General features: G+C 37.1%; 1 protein-coding gene across 6 annotated transcripts in view; it reads left to right on the top strand.

Moving 5' to 3' along the window:
• LOC128999376 (trehalase-like) overlaps window positions 1-13,859 on the top strand; it is a 46,663-nt gene extending 32,804 nt beyond the window's left edge. For all 6 annotated transcript variants that reach the window (XM_054425844.1, XM_054425850.1, XM_054425849.1 and 3 more), the window contains 9 exons: window positions 3,438-3,538; window positions 4,091-4,254; window positions 6,310-6,434; window positions 7,030-7,163; window positions 7,415-7,581; window positions 8,060-8,243; window positions 8,956-9,155; window positions 10,217-10,352; window positions 13,673-13,859. In XM_054425844.1, coding sequence (XP_054281819.1) covers window positions 3,438-3,538; window positions 4,091-4,254; window positions 6,310-6,434; window positions 7,030-7,163; window positions 7,415-7,581; window positions 8,060-8,243; window positions 8,956-9,155; window positions 10,217-10,352; window positions 13,673-13,689 — 1,228 coding nt within the window. In that variant the 3' untranslated portion in view covers window positions 13,690-13,859. The remainder of the gene's footprint in view (window positions 1-3,437; window positions 3,539-4,090; window positions 4,255-6,309; window positions 6,435-7,029; window positions 7,164-7,414; window positions 7,582-8,059; window positions 8,244-8,955; window positions 9,156-10,216; window positions 10,353-13,672) is intronic.
• The last annotated feature ends 204 nt before the right edge of the window (window positions 13,860-14,063 follow it).

The raw sequence follows: 14,063 nt of genomic DNA, 5'->3' as shown, positions 1-14,063 counted from the left end.
GCACATTCATGTCATTGATATATTGCATGATCACTGCAATTCACTTTTTTTGACTCACTAAATCTAAGTTTCAGCTGCTCAGTCACACAACTAATCCAAGACCTGTCCCACTTTTAATTTCCACAAGTTATTGCTACGGTACCCACAATGAGGATACAAAAAGAGCCTCTCCTTAGTTTGGTATTACTCATTCCGCAGTGAAATATTAAGAATGATAGCAGGTGACTAATTATCAGCTAACTTCTCCATAAGGCTATGGTTACACAGACTACGGAATTTTTGGCGTGGGGTGCGAAATTACAACGACCCTGGTTCAATGGAGTTTCCTGGGTCCGGTTCCACTGACATACGTCTACGCGACCGGAATTTATGGTTCCGCACGGCAGACAAATCATACTGGTCTGAAAGCATTGGCAGTCCAGAATCCCCCAGAGGAAAGGAGTCATCAATTATTGTGACCGTGCAGTTAGTTGAACACGAATGAATTTCCATAACGTAATTTCCACAGCCTCAGGAAACCACCCCTACAGATTTTACGCACCGCACGCCAAAAATTCCCTAGTCTGTGGAACCATAGCTTAAGATATAGCTATTTTGTCACTCTGTTGACCTCCCAGCTTCATATCTAATTAACTATACAGCCCGTCTAAATACTATACAATCCGATGTGTAACTGACTGGGGATACAAATTCTAGACCACTTCTAGATGAGCTAGAGACTTGAAATTTTCGGTGGTTGTAGGTCTAGTGCCCAAACCACCCATAAAATTCCAAAAAGTCGCATTTTCAAATTTTAACCCCCCCGAAAATTCGAATTCCCCCCCCCATGTTATTCTTATGGGGAATAACATTAAAAATGGCCGACTTTCGTGTTCCCATCTGAACCACTTAGAAACGTGCTAGAGACTTCAAATTTGCGTAGTATTGTAGTGTGAGGTCTTACAATACCGGTGGAATTTGCAAAAGTCCCATTTTCAAATTTTAACCCCCCCAAAAATCCAAAATGGCGGACCTCTGAAAACGAAAAAACACTTTTTTTCGACCGGATGTAGCTCGAAAACGGTAAGAGATAGAAAAGATTTGAAAGTATATCCAGGAACAGGAATTAAATTTTATACAAAACCCTCTTAGGCGTTTTCCAAAAATCGGACTCCTTCAGCTTCAAAAACCGCCCTACTTTCAAAATTTGGTAAATTTTTATTGAATTTTTACCGGTTTTCGTCATTTTTTCATACCTAAATAATTGTTTTCCGCAAATATTATTATTGCTTTGTATTGTCCTTACTTTACTTTAAATTTCACTTGGTAATTGTTTTTTCGTAACTTCACTGCTTGACCCCCAAAATTAATTTTAATCTCAAAATTTGAAGGTTTTTTGCTACTTTTACGAGCCCTATGTTATTCTTATGGAGAATAAGATTGAAATTTAATGACTTTGGTATGGTCAGCTGAATCGTTTGGAAACGTGCTAGAGACTTGTAATTTGGTAGTATTGTAGTAAGGGATCATAAGCTAATGGTGAAATTCCCAAAAGTCCCATTTTCAAATTTTAACCCCCCCAAAAATCCAAAATGGCGGACCTCTGAAAACGAAAAAACACGTTTTTTTTCAACAGGATGTAGCTCGAAAACTGTAAGAGCTAGAAAAGGTTGGAAAGAATTTTAGCGAAAGGAAATTAAATTTTCTACAAAACCCTAATAAGCGTTTTCCAAAAATCGCACTGCTTCAGCTTCAAAAAACGCCATACTTTTAAAATTTGATAAATATCTTTCAAATTTTTACTGGTTTTCGCTATTTTTTCATACTTAAATAATTACTTTTTGCAGATATTATTAGTGCTCTGTGTTCTTCTTGATTTACTTTAAATTCTACTCATTTAACGTTTTTTTGTATCTTTACTCCTTAACCCCCAAAACTTAGGTTTAATGTCAAAATTTAAAGTTTTTTTACCACTTTTACAAGCCCCGTGTTATTCTTATGGAGAATAACATTGAAAGTGGTCGACTTTCGTATGCTCATCTGAACTGTTTAGAAACATGCTAGAGACTTGAAACTTGGTATTATTGTAGTAGGGGATCTTATATTAACGGTATCGCACTCCTTCAGCTTCAAAAAACGCCCTACTTTCAAAATTTGGTGAATTTTTATTACATTTTTACCGGTTTTCGCCATGTTTTCATACTTAAATATTTTTTTTTTCAAAAATTATTATTGCTTTGTATTCTCCTAACTTTACTTTAAATTTTACTCTTTACATGTTTTTTCGTAACTTTACTCCTTGACCCCCAAAACTTAGTTTTAATCTCAAAATTTGAAGGTTTTTTGCCACTTTTACGAGCCCCGTGTTATTCTTATGGAGAATAAGATTGAAATATAATGACTTTGGTATGGTCATATGAATCGTTTAGAAATGTGCTAGAGACTTGTAATTTGGTAGTATTGTAGTAAGGGATGATAAGCTAATGGTGAAATTTTCAAAAGTCCCATTTTCAAATTTTAACCCCCCCAAAAATCCAAAATGGCGGACCTCTGAAAACGATAAAACACGTTTTTTTCAAACGGATTTAGCTCGAAAACAGTAAGAGCTAGAAAAGATTTGAAAGTATATTCAGGAACAGGAATTGAATTTTCTACAAAACCCTCTTGGGTGTATTCCGAAAATCGCACTCTTTCGGGTTCAAAAAACTCCCTACTTTCAAAATTTGGTAAATTTCTTTCAACTTTTTACCGGTTTTCGCTATTTTTTCATACTTAAATCATTCCTTTTTTGCAAATATTATTATTGCTTTGTATTCTCCTTACTTTAGTTAAAATTTTACACGGTACGTGTTTTTTCGTAACTTTACTCCTTAACCCCCAAAACTTAGGTTTAATGCCAACATTTGAAAGTTTTTACGAGCCCCATGTTATTCTTATGGAGAAAACATTTGTAACCCCATAAAAACCACCATAAGTCCCCGTTCCCATGGTCCGTTCATGCTATAGATTTACTCTGGTTTACTTAAGGTTTCATCCCCCTATCGAATTTACAACCCCCCCCCCCCCCCAATATTAAATGCCCCCAATGTTATTCTTACAGGTGCATAAGTCTAAATCACGTTTACACATTTCTAGATTAACTGGATATCTGAAATTTTGAATGATTGTAGATCTTGCGCCCTTTCCGAAAAGTTACATTTTACAAATATAACACCCACCCCCACGAAATATAGAATCCCCCCCCCCCAATGTTATTCCTACAGGTCCATCGGTCTAAATAAATTTTACCCACTTCTAAAATAGCTAAAGATCTGAAATTTGGCTCAATTGCAGGTCTTGCGCCATGGCCCATTTCTATTTACCCCCTACCAAAAAAGGGGGCCTGGGGGCGGAGCCCCCAGCGAGCCAAAGGCGAGTCTATACCCTCTGTCTAACTAACCACAGCATGTTTGTTCCAGCTTTGTGATACCCGGAGGCAGGTTTAGGGAGTTGTACTACTGGGACACATATTGGATCTTGAATGGAATACTTCTCTGTGATATGGTCCATACTGCTAGAGGTGGGTAATGCTACACGATTGATCATTGCTTCAAAAAGTCCGATAGTATAGAATGCAAATCTACTAAGTTATTGATAGTTATCAACCAGGTACAAATTCAGATTTTTAAGAACAGAGGAACGGAGATTGCCTTCTCTTTTTTCATTTCCTATTTTCCATTTTCGTAGGTACCATATTTTGGTGACTAAGTACAGAGGGCCCTAGATATATGGATTTCACATTTTCTCTCTTGGCTACTTACATCAACCGCAGTTAACTTGTCGCTGTTCTAGATGGACAGAGTAATGCTCATGACTCTTTCAAGGTCAATTGCCAGAACATCTTTCAAAAAGTACTTTTACTCTGAGATTAAATAATCAAAGATTTTTTACCTTTCTTGTTATAATTCCTGGACGAAATAACAAATGCAAAGGTCCATAGAGTATTTCAGTCTTGTGACTCATGGCATTAAGAAATAGCTCAGTGTATAACCTCTTAATGTTTTCAGATTTAATCATTAACTCCCTTAAACACCAATAAAGCATTAACTGATACATCCATTTTTGTATGCAGGTATCATAGAAAATTTAATCTACCTGTTGCGCAACTACAATCTGATACCTAATGGCAGTCGCAAGTATTACCTACAGAGATCACAGCCACCATTGCTCATACCAATGGTCAATCAGTATTACAAGCATACCAAGGATTTAGACTTTGTCCGGCAGAACATTGACGTAAGTTTACCTTATCAACAGTAACTTTTATACATGTTGGTTGTATAAAATAGCATACTGCAAGTACCGTATGTCTCCAGCCTGAGACAATAATGCTTTAGATCGCTCCCCAAATAGACAACCAAATTATATTTTTATATTTTTTTGGTTCTAAATAGACAACCAAATTCTCAAGACAAATAGAATAAATATAGACCGTCAGCTGTGCTGCGGTTAGCATAAGTTCTGGCGTCCACCGCTAGGATTGCCGTGTAGTTTCGGCGCACACTGCTGCAGTGTTTGCTGGTAGCATACAGCGAGGAACCAAAAACGGCAACGAATCGAACACCGAGCGGCACATCACGGAATCATCCTCTGACAGTCTATATTTATTATGTTTGTCTATGTAGTTAGTAATAAACTTATCTCCCAAGGCACAACACACATTTGTAACAATTTTCATAAGTTTTAGTTTGCAGTTATGCGTGAATAGTAGTAAGTAAAATATTTGGTCATAAGTGGTTTTTGTTTTATTTCACTGTAATTACACTACAGTGTATTATCATTTGGCTTCCCTTTCTTGAGACATCAAATAATCGCAAATGCCTTTTGAATAACCAATAGCTGATTGCTTTAACACCTTTAAGGTCCTTGGCCTAGATAAGCCGTTATCAGAGACGTGAATACGCATATATCACAGACCCACAAAATATCAGCTATCGCATACCTATCAGAGGCATACAAAATATAGGCTATTGTTGCATCATTATTGTAATGTATTGCGCTTAAGTAATCTTTTAGTGGAGGTGAATGATTTATTCATGTCTTAGTAGATAAGTGAACAATACCAATACTCTTGTGTTACTAAACTATTAACTGGCCAAGTATGTAAACTCAGTTGTACTGTAACCATTATTTGTTAGAAACCCAAAATCCAATGAATATATTTATTTTGTTTTAGACTATATCTGTTATGACATACGTATTTCAAAAGGATATGTCCATATTTAACCAAAATAAAAGCCAGAAAAAAAAAATGTCCTCCTCCTCTATAGTATATAGGCTACGACTGTTAAGAAAAACAAAGCAGTAGATAACAATTCCCTACTAAACTCACTAATCCATTCAACTTCCACTCAGTCCAAACCGCTTATTCAAGTTGGGGCCTTTCCACCAGCTAGGTCACACATCAGTAACCTTAATATGGAGCACTGCACTTGTTAATGCAATGCCTTAGCCGTTTGAGCTACCATGCCACCATCACAATTGCTACCATACCAATACTGATGATACCTAGGGGAAGATTACACCTGTAAGATCTATTGTGCTCCCCGTCCAAACTAGTCTCCAGTCCAGAGAACGCCCTCCAATCCTAACTCCTTAGTGAAGTTCAGCGTCAGGTGGGGTGGGGTTATAACTGAGGAAAATCTCCAACTGCTACTTGGTGCATTCCCAAGCTCTTGGCTCTCTTTCGTCCAAATGAGTTGCATTCAGCCAATAGATGGCTGGGTGTTTCTTCCCTGATTGGCAGAACCGGCAGTTACTTTCTTGAACGATATTTATTTTTTTCTCAGATTATCTCTGAGCCTACAATGTACAGTTAGAAAACCTGTTAACATTCTCAAACCGTTCTTATTCAGGGGTATGGGCTAATCTCTTGTGTCCCCCTTTTTCTTTTTCTTGGCGCCGGTTTGCCCTGCGCTGCTGATGCCTTCCTTTCATCCACTTTCTTCCTGACTTCATCAGGTTCCATCTAAGAAGCGTAGGTACCAGCAGGTTTCTGTCCCGCTCAGCCCCACTCTTCGAGGATCGCACTTTCCACAAGGTTCTCGTGGTTTTGAGGGATCTGACGTCGACCTGGACAGAGCCCTACATGCCCAGGTAAGGCTGCTTACTGCAGGAGGTCCCCTGGTATCCTGCAAGTACCATTCAGACACCATACAAAAGAGGCCTGGTGCCATCCACCCCTCAGCACGCTCCACTTATAGCACACCTTAGGATGGCCTATAACAGAATAAGGTAAAGGAGGGGAAATTTTATGATGAAATTTTAATGATTTTTATATTTATGTTTCAGTTGTTAGAGAAAGAGTTCAATTTCTGGATGGCAAATAGAATGGTCCGATTAAAGAAGAACAATATTTGCTACAAGCTGGCCAGATACTACAGTCCTTCATCAGGGCCCAGGCCAGAGTCTTACAGGTAAGTTTGAGGGCTAGGAGGTTTTAGACTAGACTAATGGAAATTATTATAAATTACTACTACTAAACTCTAATGAGACGTTCCCTTTAGAGATAAGCGAGTTAACAGACCGACAAACACCATACCTGACAAACCAAGATGTGATTCAATACTTTGATCCACAATCTATTGGTTGGGAAAAAATTCCTTAGACAATGTGGCTCTCAAACACAAAGCCAAAAAAACCAAACACTCTAATCTATGGATTCATAGCTTGTCTGTGTTCTTTGCTACTGGATAAGTGACAGAGTGTTACTCATGATGACCAGTACCCCATATCGGATGTTGTAGCAGTAAACCAGAACACAAATGCAATATTGGTATTTTGTTCTACTCTGCAATAAGCTGTTTTATGCATTTTATAGATCAAGGAATTAAGAATAAAACATTTGTGGTAAATAACTTATATTTGCACTGATAAATTTCCACAGCTACACGGTGGGATAGCTGCTAACTATATTAAAAATTTAGAATTAATAGTAATAGTAAAATTATGTTTATGTAAATGTAATAGTATGTTTAACAACCAGTAAATTCATTCTTCACACATTTTTAGGGAGGACTTCTTAACAGCAGACCGGCTACCAACCCAAGAAGAAAAGAATGAGATTTACATCAGTCTTAAGTCTGCCGCCGAGTCTGGTCACGACTTCTCTACCAGGTGGTTCATAAAGAACGGAACCAATGGAGGTTAGTTTCCTGAAATATTATTAGAGGTAATTCAGCTTAAAATGTATCTATTATTCACCCTTTATTAAGTTTAAACTTGCCTTTTTCTGATTAGAAAATTGTGAATTCATAACCTAAGTGAGGTAAGTGTTAAGGAAAACAGTGGGAAGATTGAAATAATATTTTAGTCTACTCTAGTCAGTTAGCAAAGTTGATATTTCTCTAATCTACATTATTTGTACTATCTAAATTACAAACTATGTTCCTCACAGGTAACCTCTCCAACATTGATGCTCCTCACATCATTCCTGTTGATCTCAACGCCTTCCTTGAACAGAACGCCAGACTTCTCTCAAACTTCTACAAGCTTCTCGGTGATCCCAAGAAAGCATCACATTACCAATACAGAGCTGACAAACTACTTCAAGCTATTGAAGCTGTAAGTAAATAGCCAATTTAATATATTTTATTTGATGTGAATATGTTTGCAATATGCATTTTTAAAAGATGTAGGTATAGTTTGGCTTAAAACCTGGAATACACCCGTTCACATGGACCTTAAGACCTGTGTATGGCGTTTATCAAGAACAAACTGTATAGATAATGTTTAAGTGATGGCACTAGGAAGCGAACCGACGACACTGCTGTCATGGTTTTAACAGACTTTTGCTCAAAGCTTGTGCTTTCATCTATACATTAGGATGCAACTCGGTACAGTGCCTCGGAGAACTACAACTATGTACTCTCACTCTGATGGGATCTAATTTTAGTAAAACAATTATGCCTGAATTTGCAATTCGTCTAGATCCTACAAAACTATAACAATTTAAATTTGTGGATTGTTTGGGCAAACCAATTTTTCTCACTTAACAGCTAATTGGAGCCTGTCATATCTGATAACTTATGTGTTGTTTCAGATTCTGTGGCAAGGAGACAAGGGCATCTGGATGGACTATGACCTTGTCAATTTGAAGCCTCGAGACTACTTTTACATGAGCAACTTTGCCCCGTTGTGGACTAGGAGCTACTCATTTCCTCGTGAAGTTGTGTCAAGGCTTGCCCTCAATTATCTGGAAGAGAGTAAAGTGGACGAATATATCGGTTAGTGTCTTTTTATCTGTCGATATGCATACGAGGCTTCTATAGAAAGTACAAAGTGTTGCTATAGAGAAGGAAGGTATTTTAGTTTATGTGCAAAATTTCACAAAAAATTACCTTTACCAGTTAGTGATTTTATAGAACAGTATTTGATCATCCACAGGTAGAGTCGTATTAACACAAAAAGACAAATAAACAAAGATCGGAGGTTTGAAATTCTTTTGTAAAAGATTTATGTGCTAGCTCATCTAATCTAGATTGATCTAGATTGTTGGTTAGTGCTAGCTATTTTTTCCTAATATTCTCTCTTAGTACAGATGACACTAATTTGTTTTAAGGTGTCAATCTCAAGCCACCTTAAATTCTAATTGGTTATAGTTCGGCCGCTTAGAAAGCGACCTGCGCGCTAATGCTAAACCAATGCTAGAGGAGGACGCTTTCTAAGCGGCCGAACTATAGTACAGTAGTTTTTATCCCTTTAAATTTACGCCATCTGTTGTTCTTACAATATTAGTCATCTGATTTAATTCCAAAATAATTGAGTATGTTTTACACCAACTTAGGTTGGGATTTGCCAAAAAAAAACAAAAAAAAAAACACTAGAAACTAAATTTAAATTTTACATTACCAAGCAAGTCACTATGTCAAGACCACTTTTTCAACTTTCATTGTTTCAATGTTCTTTGAAAATACATTTTGAACTTGTCATGTCCAGGTGGTGTTCCAACTTCACTGAACGCTTCAGGTGAACAGTGGGACTTCCCCAACGCTTGGCCCCCGCTGCAGGCAATACTCATACAGGGGCTGGACAGGCTAGAAACCCCGGCGGGGAAACAAGCTGCGCAACACTACGCGACCAAGTGGCTACGCAGCAATTACAAGGGTTACGCGATCTTCCGCAAAATGTTTGAAAAAGTAGGTACCACATGTTTTGAGGTTGTACAAATTTGTGTTCATAGATAAAACATACTCCCTAAGTAGATATCTCATCCTTATGGAACAGCTGAAGCCAATTTTATTGTTTGTTCTGTCCGGTGCACTGTAAAGGTTGTGTTTTGCTTACAATTTTTGTTAATTCAGTCAAAAACCTCGTTTAACCAAATAAAACTATATAATTATAAACAATAACACGTCCCCTAGTTATATAACCAGTTAAGCACAAATCATGAAATTAACCTTAGAATAATAGGAACAAAATTTCATTGTCACCGGACATGAATTAAACACGAAAAACGGGCTTCAAAATTGACAATCAGATGAGAAGTCTACTTGTGTTGGTTAGTATATGGTTGTACTAATCAGTAGTAAAAATAGCTTGAATATCCAAACTTAATGATTTTAAGTTGGAATATCACTAGTGTTATTGTTATTAGACATAGCTAATATTATTGTATTACAGTTTTTAGAAATGTCTGACATTAATACTTATTGCACTGGTGTTGGTACTTTTACTGTTAATCAGGCTAATTCAAACTGATGAGTGACATTGTTTCTCTCCATGAATGTGACAAAATATTGTATTTAGCTGAGTTCTAGTCAAATCTGGTTGGTAATAGAAGGGTGTTCTGTTTGTCGTTCTGAATAAAGTTAACAAAGCGATTTGATTTTTAAAAGTAGGGACTAATTTTAGTTTGAAGAATCATAGTAACGCTGCACAACTCCATAGTTTTGAACATTTAAGTAAAGCATGTGGTTTATTCTAATACTGTCAGCAAGAATCATAAGCTTGTGTAATGTTTTTTGTAACAAACTTTTAGTATATTTTGTATAAATATTTAATTCCACTCTCTTCAGCTTATTAAGTACAAAAACCTGATACACACCAACATGCCTTGAAAAGATCTAGATTTCCTAACTCAAAGGAAGTTATTTTCTCGTCTCCTGATGTGACATACTTTAGTACCTCTTTTATATTATTATTATCCTTCTAGGCTATGCAAGTTTGAGTCACTCATGTACATTTAATTTGTTATCAGTACGACGTGACATTACTTGGCCAGACGGGAACTGGGGGAGAATACGAGTTCCAAACTGGATTCGGATGGACGAACGGGGTCATATTGGAACTACTAAATACTTATGGAAGAAAAATATCAGCAAATGGCACAGACAGTAAGTGTGATTTATTACACATAAGTACAAATCAACCAAAACACACAAAAAAAATCCATAAACTAACCCAGCTAAAAGAAAACGCACTCACTTTTTGAAGGATGAAGACGGAGAAACATTATCCTGGATCGGTCTATTATTCCTCCCCTACATGTTGTGACATGTCTCTTGGATTTGTGTAGATAGAAATTTTAAACTATTAAGGGTTTATTTTTTACAGTTATTTTTCTTTTTAATACTTTCAACATTGGTATTGGTAACCCAAGATATTCATCCATTAAGATGTAGTTATTCGCATTTACATTGTGTAATCAGTGAAATGCCTTTCAACCAAAGATAAAATACTGCTAAACCTGCACAGTATTGTTTTGTAAATAACACCAAGCAAATGTTGCAGCAATCCATTTTGCTAAGTATTTAACCACAGCACACTCAAATCTCAGTTAATTCTTATCAAACAGAAAAAATGTAAATATTCTAAGAGATGCTATGTAAATACAGTCCTGGTGGAGGTTCCCTTGCATGAGTAGGGTGGTAGATTCAATGCATGATATCAATAACAGTTTAACATTATGTTTACTTAACAGTAACACCACTAACCCATTTGTGTTGTAGATGTTATCATCCCATGACGTATGTCTGTGTGTGTGTGTCAGTAACAAGTGTAAGTATATTTTCATTCATCTTCATCTTTAACAGGTTCATATTTTGCTCAAAATAACTTAAAGACTAGAATATTTTTGAAACTCATGTGAAATGTAAAGTATAAATATAACCAATATGACCTGTTAATGTCAAAAATGTGGTAAAATATTAGGATAGTAATTTAATGACAGTAGCTGTTAATCTAGCAGCTAACCCAAGTATCACATTTACATTATTCCTGTGTTTGCACAATTTAATTTAGTGAATATTATCAGTCACAAAGTCTAATTTATTTTCATATTCTTGAACTAATCCATTTTTTCTGACTTTAAAATAATCTTTAAATGGCGAGTTTTCAAACATAGAAACCGCTGTGAATCTTAAATAATGTAAAAAAAATTACAAATGGAAAAAGTGTAATAGAAGTATTTACCTGTATTCTGGACTGAATAGCAGTTAAAGTATAATCATTGAAAGCCTGTAGATTTGTGAACTAAAAACAGTTTTTATTAATTGTTTTTGGCTTTGTATCATGCGTTTTGGTGTTTTGGTGACATTATTTGTTCATGACAAATGTTTGTTTATGGTTTTTCCTTCTCAAACAATTGATTAATTGATTTTAAACTACCCTCACTACAATATATATGAACAGCAGTATGGAAGAAACACTATAGTGCCTGTGGCGGCCATAGCGCCCCTACAGGGCCTGTGAGCTGGGGGGCCCGCGAGCCTTGACCGGGATTTTTCGGGAAATTTTATCGGACCCAGACCCGAAGCGGGCCCTGCCATACGGGCCCTCCTATCATAAGAATATTGATATGAGTATATTACTATACCTTTTTTATTACAACATTTTGTTAAAACCTTGAGAAATCTAGTACAAAGTCAAAAAATTGAGCTTGAGCCGAGCTGTTACGACCTCGACAACATTGCGACTGCAGAACACGTCTGTGAGGATCAATCAAGCTTTTGCCGATTGCGGATGTCTAGGATAACATTACCCCGCGGTTGGCGATGACGATATTGTCTCCGCGGTTGCGGGAGATGTTTAACACAGAGCGCGGCAAAAAAACTGATCTATTTTATGTAGCGCACTGTTCAGCAACAGGTTATCTGAGAGTGATAGGGTTTTGCTCGTTGGGAAGCCTACACGATGCCATTATCTGTGGTCATAGATCATTGGTCTCCTGAGCATCATGCGTTTGTTATCAAGTCGAATTTTAAAAAAATGATTCAGTCATTGTAACTTAGTGGCAGTTCCGTGCATTTTTTTTATTAGGGCGAGGTTGATACCGTCAAGTGGCACAATCATGTGGTGTGTTACCAACTTTAGAACAATGAATTCTGAGTTCAAAAAGAAGCTGACAAGCTGTGCAAAGTCAGATAGGACGTCAGACAACAAAAATTCTATAGAGTCCGTGCTGCTGTGGAAAACGGTCCTCGTAGGCACGCCTAAAAACAAACATCTGCTTGGAACATATCTGACCGCTCGGTTAAACTAGTTATGAGGTTCGATCTTAATTCTTAACCCTACAGATTAATGTGTATTAATCTGTTTAATTCTGTTGACTATCTATACAGATAATCGCACCGGAACCTCTCCATGTTGACCTAATTTATAGAATGCATGGAAATGCCGGTGAGTTGCAATGACTGAATCATTACTTTTTAAAACAACTATAATATACATAACAAACGCGTGTTGCTCAGGTTGACCACTGCTCTATGACTATGACTCTATAATGGCATCGAATAGGCTTTCCAACAAGCCTACCCCCACCACCCTCAGATGTCCTGTCGCTGAACAGTACACTGCAAAAAAATAGATAAGTTTTTATGCCGCACCCTGTATTTTGCCTCTTTTGTGGTAGGCCATAATAATGTCCACACGAACGCGGGAGACGTTCAGGATTTTGCTGCGATAGTGGAAGACGATATCGTGACTGTGCGAGACATTCAAGATTTTGACGCTATCTCAGAAGACGATGATGACGTTTATTTTTCAGCGGGAGATATTTAGGATTTTGCCGCGATTCTGAAAAAAGATGTTGTTTCCGTCCCCGAAGGAGATGTTAGGGATTTGGCCGTAATCGCCGGAGAAGATGATGAGACGCTGGAGATGTCCTGGGTTTGGTTTCAATCACGTAGACGATGATAATGTTTCATTGACCCTATGAAGATATTCAGAATTTTTCCAAGATCATGGAAGAACGATGATGATGCGAGGTGTCTAGGGAGATGCCACGGCAAGCCCAAGTTCAAGCTCATTTGGAAATACCTGTGATAATGTTTTTAAAGATTATGGGAGAAGTGCCCGGTAAATAAACTAGCGGGGGGCCGTGGGTTCTTATCGCCACCACTGTATGGTCCAAAGAGTCATTAAACTGAACTCACTATTAGTGTGTTCAACTAATTATAGCAATCACTGCTACGACACCTTAGAACTTGATTTAGTTTAGAAGTAGATGTTATTATAGTAGTTGGTATTTAGTCAATGTCAATTTATTCAATATTTAATCCTGAGTCCATGGAATCCTGAATCAGGGTAAAACCAGCACAGTAAGTATTTCAGATATAACAATATATACACACTGTATACACACTGTTATAGGATATGCCTTACTCTATGTACTTCTCAAATCTCTTGTCTTGACAAGATCTTTTGTCTGTTTCAGGCACCAAAGACACATAATGATGGCGAGAGCATCACATTCCGTCCATTAGGGCCACTACAGCCCTGTCATCCTTCACTTCAGTGCCTCATCCTCCCTAACTTATAAATTATTGTTGAATTATTTAACTTGTTATTTTATTTAAGCGATTGTGATATGATGAAATAAAAAGTATTTTTAGGATAATGAATCATGAAATGTGTCTTTGATTCCCTTTGGCAGTGCAAGGTTATTATTACTCCTGAGCAAAAGTTACTAGTAGACCTGTAAGGGGTAAGCCAGTGCAGTAGCAAGTGAGGTATGACACATCTATTTGAAAGTATGATCAATATTTATTCACTATTGCTGGGTATTGGTTATAGTTCTCGCCTGGTAATCAAAACGTCGTGGGTTC

This window comes from Macrosteles quadrilineatus, unplaced genomic scaffold (assembly GCF_028750875.1).
Source record: "Macrosteles quadrilineatus isolate MER2022 unplaced genomic scaffold, UCM_ALF_1.0 Scaffold_8__2_contigs__length_117827958, whole genome shotgun sequence".
NCBI classification, from domain to species: domain Eukaryota; kingdom Metazoa; phylum Arthropoda; class Insecta; order Hemiptera; family Cicadellidae; genus Macrosteles; species Macrosteles quadrilineatus.
This window is presented reverse-complemented; position numbering and strand designations above follow the sequence as displayed.